Here is a 17,095-nt window from a genome sequence, read left to right on the forward strand (position 1 = left end):
CCAAAATAAAATTAAGGGATGTTTTCATTATTTGACAGAAATGATTAATCTCTGCGTAAATTTGTATTTCTTTTAGGGGAGTGTGGGTGGCTCAGTTGGTTAAGTGTCTGACTCTTGATTTCAGCTCAGGTCATGATCTCATGGTTTGTGAGTTCAAGCCCCATACAGGGCTTTATGCTAACAGTGCAGATCCTGCTTGAGATTCTCTCCCTCTCTCTCTCTCTCTCTTTCTTGCTGCCCCTTCTCTGCTCACTCTCTTTTTTTTTTTCTTTCAAAGTAAATAAGTAAAACTTAAAACAAAATGCCTGTGGAAAAAAATTGCATTTCTTTTAAATATCTGTGCTATAATCTGTATATACAACTGAAACTAATGTAATGTTCTATGTCAATTATATCTCAATTAAAAAAATAAATAAATAAATAAATAAATAAATAAATAATTTTTAAATATCCTAGAATTGGGGATCATGTGACTCAATAATTTGTTTATAAATGATCTGGCTTATTTATATTATGGGTGATTTATCTCTACTGGCAGAAAAAAAATGATTAAAGCAATAAGAAAAAAATTAAGGAATATCCTAGGTAGAAATAGTATGAGTGCTTTCTTTCTTTTTCATGCTTTTCTGTGATTTCTAAATTTCCTACAGGAAACACAAAATTCAGAAATTTCAGATGATAGCTATAGGGTATCAAGAAGATAGGTATTGCTTGTAGAAGTTGAAGATCAAGAAAAATAAGTTTTGCTTCTAGAAGCTGAGGAAGTAACATCTGTTTTAGAAATGTTCCTATATCAGGTGTGCTTTTCAGATTTAGTTGCAATAATAAGAGCTTAACCACTGAGTAGTTACCATGTGCCTCGCGCTGTTCTCAGCATCTCACATTAATTATCTCATTTAATCTTTGCAACAACCCTAAGAGGTAGGACAATTGCTAACATTCCCATTTTTCAGACAAGGAAGCAAAGAGAAGTGAAATAATTTGCTAGGAGTCACAGTTTTTAGAGCAGTCAGTACCCAAAATTGATCAAAGATAATAAAACATCTACTCATTACTCAATAAGAAGCTCTAAAATAGCCAATACAATTCCTGAAGATTATAAAAACAGTCAGAAATTAAAGTGCTTTTAAGTGCGGGTCCTTTCAAGATACAGCAAAGTGTAAACATCTCCATATTGTATCTTAATGTGTTTAATTATTATGACAATCAAATAAGACTTAGAAAAAATTTGGTTACACCAAGATCTTACTGTAACAGTATTTCCTTTCAGATTCTACCTTAACTATTCCCAACAAGCAGAAACAGTATTATCGTAACTATTCGATAGCACTATTTAGTATGACTAAATGATCAGGTCTTATTTTTAAGTTGTCACCTTTTTCCCAGAAAACCAAGGCTGTGCCTGTATTACAAGGGAACTTTCTCCGTTTAGCCTGGTGCTTTCAACTGAGTGTAGTGTGGTCCAATAGAGATATCCTCCGACCGAATCCACCGCCATGTCGTTCACCAGCAACTTCACATGGGTCACAATGTCCGTGTGCCCTGTCAACAGAGACTGCCTTTGTATCTATAAAACATAATAGTAGGGTTGATTAATAACTTTCAAATGACACTGTCATTTCTTAATAGTGTGTTGCAGAGGTGCCTGGGTGGCTCAGTCGGTTAAGCGACCGACTTCGGCTCAGGTCATGATCTCACGGTCCGTGAGTTCGAGCCCCGTGTCGGGCTCTGTGCCGACAGCTCAGAGCCTGGAGCCTGTTTCAGATTCTGTGTCTCCCTCTTTCTCTGACCCTCCCCTGTTCATGCTCTCTCTGTGTCTCAAACATAAATAAATGCTAAAAAAAAAAAATTTAATAGTGTGTTGCAATCGTTAGTAAATTGTTACATTCTTCCCACTGCGAATGTTTATTAGCACTGTGTACTGGGTAGTGTGCAAAGCCTTGGGAGCAAAACAGTCATGGAAGCTGCCCTCGTTGAGCTTCTCTCTTTTCAGGACTCTAGGGAAAAAAAGGAGGCAAATTTACTTTGAATTAAAATACTTATTTTTCCTAATCATACAACCCCACAATTCAAACACTGCTAGATAAGAATGTATTGGATAGCAATTGCATTACTAGGTATTTATACAAAGGATACAAAGATGTCAATTTGAAGGGGCACATGCACCCCAATATTTATAGTAGTGCTATCAACAATAGCCAAATTATATGGAAAGAGCCTAAAAGTCCATCGACTGATGAATGGATAAAGAAGATGTGGTATATACATACAATGGATTGTTACTCAGCAATCAAAAAGAATAAAATCTTGCCATTTGCAACAACGTGGATGGAACTAGAGTGTATTATGCTAAGCGAAATAAGTCAGAGAGAGACAAATGTCACATGATTTCATTCATATGTGGAATTTAAGAAACAAAACAGATGAACATAAAGGAAAGGAAAGAAAAAAAATAAGATCAAAGCAGAGAAGGAGGCAGCCCACATGACACTTTTAAAGACAGAGAACAAACTAAGGGTTGCTGGAGGGGAGGTCGGTGGGGAGGATAAGCTAAATGGACGATAGGCACTAAGGAGGGCACTTGTTGGGATGAGCACTGAGTGTTGTATGTAAGTGATGAATCACTAAATTCTACTCCTGAAACCATTATTACACTATATGTTAGCCAACTTGGATTAAAATGTTTAAAAAGAGAGAGATATTTTAAAAAGAGTGTATTTGATTAGACTCCTGGAGAAGATGTATACATCCTGATAAATGATGACATCTCTCCTTGCTGCTTGCTTTCAGTATATTTCCCTGATATTAATTACTGCCATTACTGAGTACTTATTGGGTGTCAGGCACAGAACATTTTTATCTTGAAATATTAGCTTTTGTAACCCTAACATTATGCCTCTAAAGGATTTCTGTCACAAGTTAACTAGGTTCAAGGAATTTAAGTAATTTTTCCTAGAGTTAAACAGTTTTATAAGAGACAGAGAAAATACTTGAAAGCAGTTTTTATATTCACTCTTACACTTCCTCCTTCAAAACTTTTTTTTTAACTATTTTTAAACTAATCAATTTTAGGGTGTATTCTCGGATTTACCCCACTCAACTCCATTCCACCTGCATATCACTGGCACTTATGAATTCAGACTACACCACATTGCTGCCTCTAAATACATTGCTTTGTATGCTTCTTCTATTATTTTTTTGAGGGGAGGGTGTAGAAAGAGGGAGAGAGAGAATCCTAAGCAGGCTCCATGCTGTCAGTGCAGAGCCCAAAGCAGGGTTCAAATCCATGAACCATGAGATCAGACCTAGCCAAAATCAAGAGTCAGCTGCTTAACTGACTGAGCCACCCCTCCTTCTATTATTTATATATGTATTTTATCTCATCAAAAGAGCAAGGACAACAAGGGTTGGTTGCACAACACTGGACATACTAAAACCCAGCACATTTTATACAATAAATTAATTTTATTGTATGTGAGTTATGCCTCCTAAAGCTGATTTTTTAAAACAGATACATATCTACTATTAACTTTATATTCCCTACTATGCCTATCTTCATGGCTCCCAACACATTGGTAACAGATAAATGATTGTTGAATGAATAAATAAGTGGACAACAAGCACCCTCCTGATTAGAAAATGATTCCAGGACTGTATTCCTTGATCTTTCAGACCAGTATGCTCATCGCTAACCATCCCTCTCTTCAAAATGTACCACACCTCAGTCGGTTGAGCATCCAACTTCAGCTCAGGTCACGATCTCGCGGTCCGTGAGTTCGAGCCCCGCGTTGGGCTCTGGGCTGATGGCTCAGAGCCTGGAGCCTGCTTTCGATTCTGTGTCTCCCCCTCTCTCTGACCCTCCCCCGTTCATGCTCTGTCTCTCTCTGTCTCAAAAATAAATAAAATGTTAAAAAAAAATTAAAAAAAAAAATGTACCACAACACAGACGTACACGACGTCTTCAGGTTGCATCCAGCTACACTCTCCGTCCTCCCCACCCCACTCTATAACTGCAGAGGCTGGTGTCCATAGACTACACCAACTGGACTCTCACTCTCTGGCTTCCAGTGGCATGCAGCCAATGGAAGTAAGGGCAGATCAGAGGGAAGAAAGAAAGAGGGTTCAGGTGCTTACTCCCCCAGGCCACTCCTTTCCAGAACATACCTTTTGACAGTGGCTGGGTTTCACGTCAACAACTCCCATAGCTACAGCCCTTACCATGTTCTTCCCCCTTCGTCCCCGTGCCCCCATGTGCCTAAAGGTGGTTCTAACTTCCCACACTTACTAGCCCAGGGCATGTTTCACCATCCTTTGCTCATTTTCCTTAGCCCTCTCCACACCTTTGAAAATAGTCCCTCCATTGGGTTTCCTTCACTGGGTCTTTGGAGTATGCCATCTTCCTCCAGGGCACTGACCCACATGTGAACATTTTAATATATTTAAGATATTATGGAGCACCTGGGTGGCTCAGTCGGGTAAGCACCCCACTTTGGCTCAGGTCATGATCTCACGGTCCGTGGGCTCAAGCCCCGCATCGGGCTCGGTGCTGACAGCTCAGAGTCTGGAGCCCGCTTTGAATTCTGTGTCTCCCTCTCTCTCTTCATCTCCCCCACTCACACTCTGCCTCTCTCTCTCTCAAAAATAAATAAACATTAAAAAGTTTTTTAAAAAAGCTATTATTGAAAATATATAACTAGTACAACAAAGAGCGATATAAAGTTTTCTTTACCCATAAATCCCTTTTAGCTAAAAAGTGAGTATGTTTAGAGACAAATATTAAATAAATAATAGCATAGGTGGCACACAAGTATGAAAAACGACATGAAAACTCCCAGCCACTGAAGTGGTTGGGTATTGTTCTAGAGCATCCAGAATGCTGAGCTTTAACTTACCACATACGTCCTTCCAGCCCAGTAGAGAAATTGACCCAGCCAATCAAAAGCTAAAGCCCCTGCTCCTGCAATGTTGGGTATGCGATAATTCTCTGAGATATCCGTCCCATTCAGCAGCCACACATGAACATCACCTTTCGTGTCGCTGTAGTAGAGGCTGTTGTTATACCAGTCCATGTCTCAAAACAAAATGAATTAGTAGCAGTTATTTTTCATGTATGCCAGCATAAACATGGTGAGTCAGCAAATCACTCCTGCACCTCCACATAATTTGAAAGCACATACTAACATGATATCCATTAGAACTTCAGGGATCTATCAAGAATACTTCTATAATGTTATCTCAAAAGCTCAACCCCAGGGGACTAGGAAGAGGAATTGATATTCACCAAGCACCTCTCTTTGCCAAACATTGTCCCAGGCACTTTACGTATCTCACTTAAATCTGAAAACAAAGGTATGAAGTAGGAATTATCCCCATTTTTGACACGGGGAACCCAAGACTCAGTGAGATTATCTATTCTTCCCAAGGCCTCACAGATAAAAATGGGGAGCCCAGAGTGAAGACAACTCCAAAGCATCATTCTTCGTACCATTACCATGCTACCTCCTAAGTCCAACTCCTACGTTGGTCAGAAATGCTGCTGTACTTTTAGTGGCCCAGCAAATAGATCAAATAAGTAATATGGTTATAGAAGGTGCCATCTGCAGGCAAGTTCACTGTTGCATCATCCTACAACGAAGACTTTTCCTTCATTCTAATGTGTTCTAGGCAAAATGACCCACTTCTTACTTAATATTCCTCTGTGTCAAGAAATTGTTTCTTACATTGTATTTAGAACTTCATGCGACCATTCCGCGCTTCAGTCTTACAGCAAACATAACAAATTACTTAAGTATAGCTGTTTTTAAGTGGAACCAGATAGGCTGTTACCATGAGACAACATTGACAGATTCAAATACATTCAAATACATCAATAAAAAGCCTCACCTTTTGTGAAATAATAAATAGCACCTATACCTGAGAACTGATATTTCTACACTGGCAGTGTAGTTCACTGAATGCTTTTTCCTTTCATCATTGTCCTACTACCCAAACACTCAATTCTTTCAATGTATTGAAGAGCGCAGGAAGCCTTATAAGTAGAATCCTGACGTCCAAGTGAACAAGGGATTTGGTGTTTACCTGACACATTTCCTATATCAGAGGACAGGAACTCTCCTGGGCCAAAGCTATTTAATGGCTTACTCCAAAGCCCATCTTCTTTCACGGCCATGATAAACGGTGGTTCTGAAGCTGTTTGGGAAAAAAAAAAAAGAAATACTGCAGAAGGCACACGTTTTAAGGGACACATCTTATACCCCAAGATTTCCTTTATAAAGTAGAAGAATATCAACGTTTGAAAAACACTGTGGAAGGACATGGATGGCTACATGTGCCTAATAGAATTACCTATCATATTAAACACGTTTTGTGATTTTTGGATAAATAATTGAAGTTGAATGTGAAGAGAAGTGTGTGGTGACATTGCCTCTAATGCAATGTCATCGTCGTGGCACAATCCTCCTGCCCCGTTGGATACTGGTTGCCGTGATCCCATGCAGAGCACCCAAGAGCCACCGTGGTAACAATAACAATACAAACGTAATAGTTATCTTTCCGTTTCCTTTTCAGCCAAGAGGATGGAATTCAGCATAATTCAGAGCCCCTCAACTTCTCTCACTATGACCTTCTGAGTTCCAGGGGTATTATCACTTAACAAACCACGAGAAAGAAGAGAGCCATAAAGAAGAAGAAACGATATTGTTTCCTCAAAAATATCTTGAAAAGTTTAAAATAACAATTTAGAAACGTAAATTCAATATCACACAATGCCTTATTTGCTTTCCTAATCCAGATAATGAACACATACTCAAGTGACAAATGCACCCTCATTCTAATTTCTTTACCACCCTGGAGGAGAGGAACTCTTAAGGACACAGAGAATAAGCCTATTTTGTCAGAATTACTCCCTAAATCAAGGACATTTTCAGTGTACCTGGGTGGCTCAGTCAGTTCAGCATCTGACTCTTGATCTCGGCTCAGGTCATGATCTCACAGTTCATGAGATCAAGCCCCACGTCAGGCTTTGTGCTGACAGCATGAAGCCTGCTTGGAGGGCTCTCTCTCCTTCTCTCTCTGCCTCTCTCCCACTTGTTTTCTCCCTCTCTCTCTCTCTCTCTCAAAATAAATAAACTTTAAAAAATAAAAAGACCGTTTCCTCACCTGGCACCAGAGTGGTGCCCACTAAGGGCTCTGACCAAGGGCCTGGCCCCTTGGGAGAACCGGCTCTCACAGAAACCTTGTATCTTGCAGCACTCTGCAGCTCAGGCACGTTAAGCACGGTCCCACTTATGTTAGAGAAAATCCGAGTGATTTCAGGAAAGTCCTCGGTTGATACTTTCACCTCATAATTCCAGTTCTGCCAGGCGGAGGGGCCTAATGAGAAGAGTTAAACAACATTACTGACCAGGATGACATAGACAAGGGCAAACAAAAAATTGACAGTAAATTCATCTACACCTTCATCTTGAGTGGAAGGGTAATTGGCAGTAAAACCTGTTACCCCGCCAGTCATCAGGGTTAGCCTCATGATATGACTAGGACACTGTCCATTCCAGCCACACCATAGCTTTTGCTCTGTCAAAGGAGACATCATTTCTAACCAATCAGAGTCAAGCTCAGTCGAAGCTAGATGTGTGGCTACGTAAAATTGTCAGGAGGGTGTTCTACAATACCGCTAAGTGTAACCAGGCTCCTAAAGAAAAAATGTTCAATGATGAATCTCTACTACAACTCTCAGTGTTTGCATAGCACCTTCCTCTAGAAATCCAAACTATACAAGAACAAACAAACAAACAACAACAACAACAAAAACTTCCTATACGGCAGTTGAAATATACAGCAAACAGGCGTAGTTAGCTTTGTCGTAAGGTAAAAAATATTCCATGTTTGCTAAATAGTCTAGAATCAGGAGTTGGCAAACTACAGCCCACAGGCCAGATCTGGCCCTCTGCCTGTTTTTGTAAATAAAGTTGTACTGGAACACAGCCACAGTTCCTCATTTACATATCATCTATGGCTGTTTACACACTGTAACGGCAGACTTGAGTAGCTATGACAGAGACCATATGGCCCACAGAGCTGAACATATGTACTATCTAGTCCTTCCTTTACAGAAGAAGTTTGCCCACCTCTGTGCTAGATACTAAGTGTTCTACATAAGCACCTTAATTCTTTTTTTCAATATATGAAGTTCATTGTCAAATTGGTTTCCATACAACACCCAGTGCTCATCCCAAAAGGTGCCCTCCTTAAGCACCTTAATTTAATCTGCATGACAATCCCACAGAAATATGTAACATTCTGGTTTTCCAGCAGTGGAAAACAACGCATGGGCTGGTTAAGTAGCACGCCCAGGATCATTCTACTAATAAATGACAAGGTCTGCCTTTGAAACCATGTAGGCTGGCCCCAGAGCCCACCTGCTGACCCTCCATACACACCGCCTCTCCAGAGATGAAAGTTCAAGTTCAAAGAGCTTTAAGAAATTGCTCCAATTCATGTCAGGCCTACATGGGTCCAAATCTCAACCCACCTTCTCTATCCCTCTGGCTAATACATTCACTCAGACCACAATGTCAGTGCCTGGCCCCTGGGTGACATTCAATGAATGTGCAAACTATTCTGTTGGGATATACATGGTGAATACAGAGATCCTAATAATAAATGCAGAACAAATGTATAAGCACTTTTTCTGAAGTTAAAAAGCATTTCTGGTTGATGACTGAATAATCACCTACGGGTTCTCAAAATTGAGTCGCATGTCAAGCAGTTCAAACTCTCCTTCCATCAAGGCCAGAAACCACACTGGGGAGGGGGCACTCACTGGCTCCTATGGCGAGGGCAGGGGGTTTCCACTGAACCAGGGCCTGGTGGGAGCCAAAGAGCACGGAGAGCCGCTGGGGGCGGCCCGGCATGGGGTGCGGCTGGGCGTAGGAGCCAAAGATGACCAAGTTCCCAAATCCAAACTCTTCTATGTGACTCAGGTCGCATCCCACGATGAACTCATTGAAAGACAAAGAGTCTTGTTGGAAAACAGCCTTGCCGTCTGTGACAAGGAAGTCATTGTTTTCACAAGCAAAGCTCTTCACATCGGCAAAGGAGACATGAGCTAGGACAGGATGGGAAGCAGAGCCGTCCAGAAACGTTGACATGAAGACACGAGCGGTGTCATTGAAATAAATGATTCGTTTGGACTGTGGCTTCACTGCAAAGTCCTTTAACGTGCAACTCTCCACAATACGCAGGGCTTCTGAGTCCCGACCAGATGGCACAGGGAGATCTACTCTATAAATGCCGTCTTTCAGGAGATAAAACGCGTACCTGACATAGGAGCAAAATAAGCCGGGTGTGATCCAATGCAAGGGTGAGGGTAACACTTTGTCCTGTTGTGCAGTCAGAACCTCTGATCTTACCAGTCACTGAATCCAGGGTGTCACAAGGTGCAAAAGAGTAAAGGTATTTACTAAACATACGCACTATTCATTTAAGTTAGAGGCTGAAACATTGCAAAATTTCAGTCTCACTTAACAATGCTTTGTCTCTAACCATATATGTGACTTTCTAAGGAATCAGAAAATTTAAGACCAGAAAGGGTCTTTAAGATTTTCTAATGAAGCCTACTTTTTTTTTATGTTTAATTATATTTTGAGAGAGTGCAAGCAGGGGAGGGGCAGACAGAGGGGGACAGAGGAAGCAGGCTTTGCACTAACAGCAGCAACCCCCATGTGGGGCTCGAACTTGCGAACCACGAGATCACAACCTGAACCCAAGTCAGACGCTCACCTGATTGAGCCACCCAGACGCCCCCTAATGAAGCTTACTTTTAAAGGAAAGCATATTATATAAAAATTACATGCCTACATGTGTTATTTATTGTAAAACACTTTTCTCCATAATGCACATATTCTTAAATCTAATTCTTTCAATAAATTTTCCCATGCATTGTGAATGATAAAATAAAGCAAAAATCCTATTTTAAAGCCACAGTTATTATTTTGCTATAAATATCTTATAGTATATAAATATAATAGTAAAACTACTTTGCATTTTGGAGTAGACTAAGTTTTTTTTTTTAATATTTACAGTTGAGTGGGGCAATAGAGCTACCATTTTACAAATCATAAAGATTAAAACCCCACAAGACAGCAAAACAGCTGGGATGGACCACCCAGCAGTTAGGAGAAGCCAATGGAAATCTCATGGCAACAGTGAAGGTAAGTTTTTAATAATAAAAACACCACCAAAATATTTCACTGATAAACCAAATCTGTAAATAGAATTTGAACTAAAACATAAAACTATTAATTTGGATGAAGCTAATTTTGAATGGGTGATCATGGAGACAGATGCTAACAAAAGTATACTTCTGCTGAGTAAATCTTTCTTATCACAACCCTGCGGATTGACAGGATTCCAACATTTCATCACAACTGTCCAATCATTTTCTTTGTCCTATTCAGTCCCGTTCTTGTTCTCCTTGATGGCTGTCCCAAATCTTTATCAATATGCTCCACTCCTGTGCTAGAATAATATCTGTGATATAAACTCAACGCTGAGATGTTAACCTATGTTTCTTGTCTTAAGAAAGGGTTGTAGCGGGGCGCCTGGGTGGCTCAGTCAGTTAAGTGGCCGACTTCGGCCCAGGTCATGATCTCGCGGTCCGTGAGTTCGAGCCCCGCGTCGGGCTCTGTGCTGACAGCTCAGAGCCTGGAGCCTGTTTCAGATTCTGTGTCTCCCTCTCTCTGACCCTCCCCTGTTCATGCTTTGTCTCTCTCTGTCTCAAAAATAAATAAACGCTAAAAAAAAAAAAAAAAAATTTTTTTTAAAAAGAAAGGGTTGTAGCAGGCAAAAAGCAGAAACCACTTGGCTCTTAACTGCCTGCTTTTGTTTACCAAATTCAAAGCTATTAAGGGAATATAAAGGGATTTCAGGGTAGATAAGAGGAAGATTTGGCATGAAGATTACAATCCTTGTACTGAAGTAAAGAGGAGTGTGGGTCTTTAATACTCTTTGCCACTTTGGAGGGGAAAGAAAAGAGAGTGAAAGTTAATAGAGCTGGGGTGTGTAGGGGGGAGGGGGGAAGAAGGCAGAGGGGAAAGAAAAGAGAGTGAAAGTTAACAGAGCTGGGGTGTGGGGGGGGAGGGGAAAAGAAGGCAGAGAGAGGAAAGGGGAGGGGGGAAGAAGGCAGAGGGAAGAAGGGAAGAAGTTTAGAAGCCTCAATGAGTGAATAATTCACTGGTGCAAAATAACAACATAAACCATTCTTTAATGCTTTTTTTTAATGTTTATTTTTGAGAGGGAGAGTGGGGGAGGGGAGAGGGGGACCGAGGATATGAAGCGGGCTCTGCGCGCTGACAGCAGAGAGCCCGATCCAGGGCTTGAACTACTGAACTGTGAGATCATGACCTGTGCCAAAGTCGGACACTTAACAGACTGAGCCACCCAGGAGTCCAAAGGAAACCATTTTTAATGCCAGGAGAATAAATGATTTCACACATTTGGAGTTCCTTAGGATCACTACAAGCAAAGTGTTGCTGAAAGTTATATGCTGATTTTTACAGAAACCCTATTATTGTATAGGGAGATGATTAGAAGACAGACATTGGGAGCCAAGTACTGGTCCCATTGCAAAAGAGCCGTGCGATCTTGGGTCATTACTAACCTGTGCCTTACTTTCCTATCTGTAAACTGACATAGCAAAAGTACCTACTTCATAGGGATGAACAAGAACTAAATGAATTTTTGGAAGTAATACACTTAGAAGCACATACTAAGTGCCCAATTAATATCAATTATCGTTAATATTTCTAGTCACATTTCAAAATCTAAGCACAAAACAGTTTTATCCTAATGGGAAAAAAAGAGCCACCAAAAACCTCACTAAGATGAATTTTGAGTGATTGATGTAATGGGTGAATTTTATTATCCTTATTACATTTATTATACGTAATATTATAAATATAATAATATAATATTATTACACATAATAGTATAAATATATTTATTATTATTTTAGTAGGTGAAGTTTATTTATAAAATGAGGCTTTCTGTGTAATGGCCAGCAACAAAGTTCCATTTCATAGGATCTTAGACTTTTACAAATGAGAAAAATAATATTCAGGGAATCCAAAAGACTTATCCTACATCACAGTGTTTTTCAAACACATTCTTGAATTCAGTGATTCATTCAATCCTAAGATAAAATAAGTAACTAGTAAAATACGAACAAATATGAATAGAAAACTTGATTTCAGATCAACAATGAGCAACCTTTGTTTTTAATGTCAATTCATGAAAAATAAAAAGCGCCTTGGGCTATATACTTTGTTTTCATTCAAAACGAAAACAATTTTACTCCTACAGGAAAGAAAAAAAAAGTAATCTTACAAACATTGGCCTTGCTTATTGTTATTAACCTGTTATTATCCGGTCACATTTAAGAAATAACATTCACAAAATAATTTTCTGTGTTTGCATCCTTCACATTTATGTGCATTTGGAGATCACAACATATATTCACAGGGAATACCTCATGTCATACTCAAAATAACCCAACCGGGCCAGCATTGTTATCTTCCACATATGAATAGATAAACGAAAAGTTACTTGCTACAAGTCGTACTGCAATTTAAGGAGGACAGCTGAGCTAAAATGTGTCTATTTCATTTGTGGAGGGGAAAAATAGATATTTATAGCGGGAAATTTTTCCTTGTTATTAACCATCAATACCTGTGTCCAAAGGTGGGTGATAGCAGCTATCTTGCAAAGCCAGCTTCTGATAGGTGTGAGAACCAGACCAGAGAAATGAATTGGTGTTGAATTGCTCAGTAAAAGAAACAGTACGATGAAAGGAAGCAGTCAGAAAGGACTTCCCGCGGGGAATGTTGAGGGGGCAAAGGGACCCGGAGTCATGCCATAAAATGACAAATCCAGGACTGGAACCTATCCCTGAGTCCCCCACAAGAGGTCTTTCCCATATACCCATATTTTACCGTGAAGGAGAGGAAAATCTACTCAACTTGAGAAGTTGTAGTTCAAGTTTGCAAGAAATTTCCTCGTGGCTCTATAAAAGGAAAACTTTGCCTAAAATTATATTTTATTTTATTTGAAATAAGATCTGTAGATTGGTTCCTCTAATTCTATGATGTTTCATTGTCAAGCAAGTTTCCCAAAGATTCTTGCCAAGGAAGAGAATCCATCATCATAAGGTTAACACTTACCCATTGTACGAATCAGCCACAATTTTTTGAGGTGTGGTAATTGATGGAGGAGTAATTTCCTCAGTGTTTGAGCAGTTCTCTAAATCACAGGTGTATACCTAGAGAATCAAGCATGAATCAGTATAGATCAGTGTCTGTCTATGTTCAGTTTGGCAACAAGTATTTCTTTTTTAATTTTTTCACTGTGTCCCCTACCCTCACACCCTCTCTAACAATAAGTATTCCTGAGCATCTGTTCTGTGCTTAGAATTTGCTAGTCACTGATCACTTTTCAAAGTATAAGAAAGAAAAAAAACCTTAAAAGTCAGTTTTATATCCTATATCCTAATGAGTGTGTATCTTGTTTACATCAATAAAATACAAAAACCTATTTTTCTGGCTTGTGGAAGCACTCAACTACTTTTTTTAAGATTTTTTTTTTATTTGAAAGAGAAAGAGAACACAAGCAGGGGAGACAGGCAGGGGGAGGGGGGAGAGAGAGAGAGAGAGAGAGAGAGAATCCTAAGCAGGCTCTACACTTAGCTCAGAGTCCAACACAGGGCTCAATCCCATGACCCTGGGACCATGACCTGAGCTGAAATCAAGAGTTGGACACTCAACCAACTGAGCCACCCAGGCACCCCAGAGATTTTTAAGTAATCTGTACAGCCAAGGTGGAGCTTGAACTTACAACCCCGAGATCAAGAGTCACATGCTCGACTGACTGAACCAGTCAGGCACTCCTCAACTATTTTTTAATATTTAAGCTATATCCAAGTTTATGGGCTTCCAGCAATGGTGATTGTAATAAGCTTGTCCCTTTGAAATAAGGAAACTTGAAACACATCAAGTGTGTCTCCTTAAAGATGTCAGTTATACTGTATTTTCAGAAACCTACTAAAGTTATCCCTGGCTATTGTCTAATTTAAACTGCCTGCAGTTGATTTTAATCATGATCGGTAGTCTCACCTAGTGATAGCACAGAGACCACCACTCTCTTATGGAAAGTGAGTTATCACAAATGTAATAAACCCGTGGCTCTAAAAAATCACAAATAAAGATGACTTAAAGGTAGGTCAGGATTAGTCCTAGGTAAATTCTAGACCCGCCCATAGACCAGATCTGTGATTCATTGCTAACCCAGCGTCTAGAACGTAGCAAATATTCAGTGAGTATTTATTGAATGAATTATGTTTACTTGTAAATATACCGAGAAATGCATGTGTCAATATCTAGCTGTTCACTTTATTTTTTTTTTAATTTTTTTTTCAACGTTTATTTATTTTTGGGACAGAGAGAGACAGAGCATGAACAGGGGAGGGGCAGAGAGAGAGGGAGACACAGAATGGGAAACAGGCTCCAGGCTCTGAGCCATCAGCCCAGAGCCCGACACGGGGCTCGAACCCACGGACCGCGAGATCGTGACCTGGCTGAAGTCGGACGCTCAACCGACTGCGCCACCCAGGCGCCCCTATCTAGCTGTTCACTTTAAATTCTCCGACTAACCCGTTCATCCATGATGAAATACATCCTCTGATAAAGCCAGTCTACGGAGATGGAAGAAATTAATCCTGAGCCTCTGTAAAAAATTCTCAGGTCAGACACATCAGACATGTTGGCAACCTCTTTCACCCATATGAGAGTTCCTTCAGAGAAATACACAACTTGCTGGTGGACATTAATCGTTATTCCTAGAAGAGCCATGCAAATACATGTCTGTTACTATACAACAACCAGGAAAAAAAAAGTACGTGACAGAAAATGTATTTCTTTTCATTTTTAATAAGGAGATCATAACAGAAGTCAGTCTGGATCTTTTTTTTGTTTTTCACACTAAGGGAACATTTCTTTCATTATACTGACCTGTAATATTACTGTATATAGCATCTGAATGAAGGCAATGTGCTTCATCTACCAGATGTTTTAAAGATCTCTTTCTTAGAGAAGATTTTCTGGATAAAAAGAGCCACTGTTCCTCTTCTTGAACTAAAACAATAACACGATTTACAGACAGACCAACCATATACACATTGACACACACGCAAAAGAACCCATTACCATCCTTCAAAGCAAGATAACTAATGCTTGAAAGAGGCTGGTCAGATTTTTGTCTGAAGACACTGGGACATTTCAACTGCAGTACAAATCACATTTAGTCCATGATGAGGGGAGCGAAGTACAGTGTCAATCAAGTAGGATTTATATATATGTGCCCCAGAGGGCCCCCAGAATAAGATCACATAAGGGATCACCGTTTTCAACAGCCTTGCCCCAAGTGGGAGCTCAGCTCGTTACCCCCAGCCATGAGAATGTGACTGCTTGGTGGAGGTGGGCCAGCCCAGGCCAGACTGGCTTGTTGCATAACACCAGACAGACATTGCTTGTCTCTTTTTTCTTCAATGATCTCTCCCTTTGAGGCCAGAGAGAAGTCCTTAGAGCAATGAAATCTGAGGACTGCAGAGCTCTGCTTGACGTCCCACTCAACTGGAGACTGATGCCGTGTGCGTCGACGAACACTTTTAGGGCAATTAATAAAAGTTATGCAATAATTGCAGTAACAACAACCTCAAGCCTGTTCTATATTTAACTCGCCCTTCGGATGCTTCTTGCATAACAGAAATGTCTCTCCTTTCCTAGAGTCTGGTAACAGCCAAAAAACCAAAGGCCGGCGATAGATGACATTGAATACACACTGGCATAGATGCGTGCAGATAATTCATTATTGTTTTTCCCACACGGGCCTCATACAGGAAGTACTCAATCTCTCAAGGCAGTTGTTGAAATGCCAAAATGAAAACAAAAATGACACTGGCAAAAAAATAACAAAAGCTAATTTGGTAGATTGAATATTAAAAATGGTAAAATGTCAATTATTAAATCCAGATATATTTTAAAACCTTAAGGAGAATGGAAGAAACAAATATCTGATATGTATTAATTGATGATACATAATATGAAACGGGGTTGAGGGCAAAAAGATTATATGTGTCCCTAAGTATCTAAATATGAGTCACAATCACTAGTGATTTCATCTGAAACTAAGGATTTGCTTGAGGCCATTTTTTAATCCCTAAATTTTTCATTCTAAGTTTTAAATTTCTAAATTCTGACTTAAGAACATGGGTCTCATAACTTCCTTCTGTTTGCCAAATAAGGGGATTCATTTAAAACCGAAAGCTTACCAAGTTGCAAAAGACAGTGTTTATCTGGGCAGAAGAGGTGGGGTTCTTGGGCTCCACCAGATGACCCCGGACTCTGAGCGCTGAACCCACCCTTGCCACCCCTCAGTTCCAAGTAACAAAGGAGCATTCCCAGGCTGTACCTGCTGAGGATGGAGTGGTAATACTAGATTCTGCTTCTGGCCCCTCACCAACTTCATTTACTGCTGCAATGGAAAACCTATTCCAAAAACAATTTGGAGAGATGTGTTTCACATGGCATGGTGTGAACATGAGATAAAAAGAGAAGGAGCAATATTTCTATTTAAAGAACAATGTGGCAATGCATGTATCTAGTTTCTCGGTACGACTGCTCAGCCCTGAAAAGACCATCAATCACATCCTTATTTGCATTCCCCGTAGACCAGGTCAGGGTCACAGGGGTCAAAAGCTGAACTCTGCTATCTACATGACCCCCATTCCTACCCTAATTTAAAGAGGTGTTAGTAAATGCTAGAAAAGCTAACAGTAATAAAATAATCTCCCTAACGATTAATTAAAAAAATAAATAAATAAAGCACCACTAACAGAATTTCACCTCCCTACTTTTTTCATGTTGGATTAAATAAAGAAATGGTATCATGGTGTATATGGTGTCTTTATTAGTGCCTCTTTATAAGGATCTTCTGAATATAATAGAAATACTTCAGAATGTTTTTGCTTAGGGCACTGTAATCTAAC

At 39.9% G+C, this 17,095-nt stretch overlaps 1 protein-coding gene across 4 annotated transcripts in view; it reads right to left on the reverse strand.

Annotated features, from left to right (window-relative positions):
* ROS1 (ROS proto-oncogene 1, receptor tyrosine kinase) overlaps positions 1–17,095 on the reverse strand; it is a 117,525-nt gene that overhangs the window by 71,988 nt on the left and 28,442 nt on the right. For all 4 annotated transcript variants that reach the window (XM_030316230.1, XM_030316229.1, XM_030316228.1 and 1 more), the window contains 9 exons: positions 16,519–16,595; positions 15,060–15,182; positions 14,703–14,887; positions 13,218–13,315; positions 8,822–9,318; positions 7,159–7,371; positions 6,079–6,189; positions 4,893–5,071; positions 1,376–1,567 (listed from right to left, as the gene is read on the reverse strand). In XM_030316230.1, the coding sequence (XP_030172090.1) occupies positions 1,376–1,567; positions 4,893–5,071; positions 6,079–6,189; positions 7,159–7,371; positions 8,822–9,318; positions 13,218–13,315; positions 14,703–14,887; positions 15,060–15,182; positions 16,519–16,595 (1,675 nt within the window). The remainder of the gene's footprint in view (positions 1–1,375; positions 1,568–4,892; positions 5,072–6,078; positions 6,190–7,158; positions 7,372–8,821; positions 9,319–13,217; positions 13,316–14,702; positions 14,888–15,059; positions 15,183–16,518; positions 16,596–17,095) is intronic.

Source organism: Lynx canadensis, chromosome B2 (genome assembly GCF_007474595.2).
Source record: "Lynx canadensis isolate LIC74 chromosome B2, mLynCan4.pri.v2, whole genome shotgun sequence".
Taxonomy (NCBI): domain Eukaryota; kingdom Metazoa; phylum Chordata; class Mammalia; order Carnivora; family Felidae; genus Lynx; species Lynx canadensis.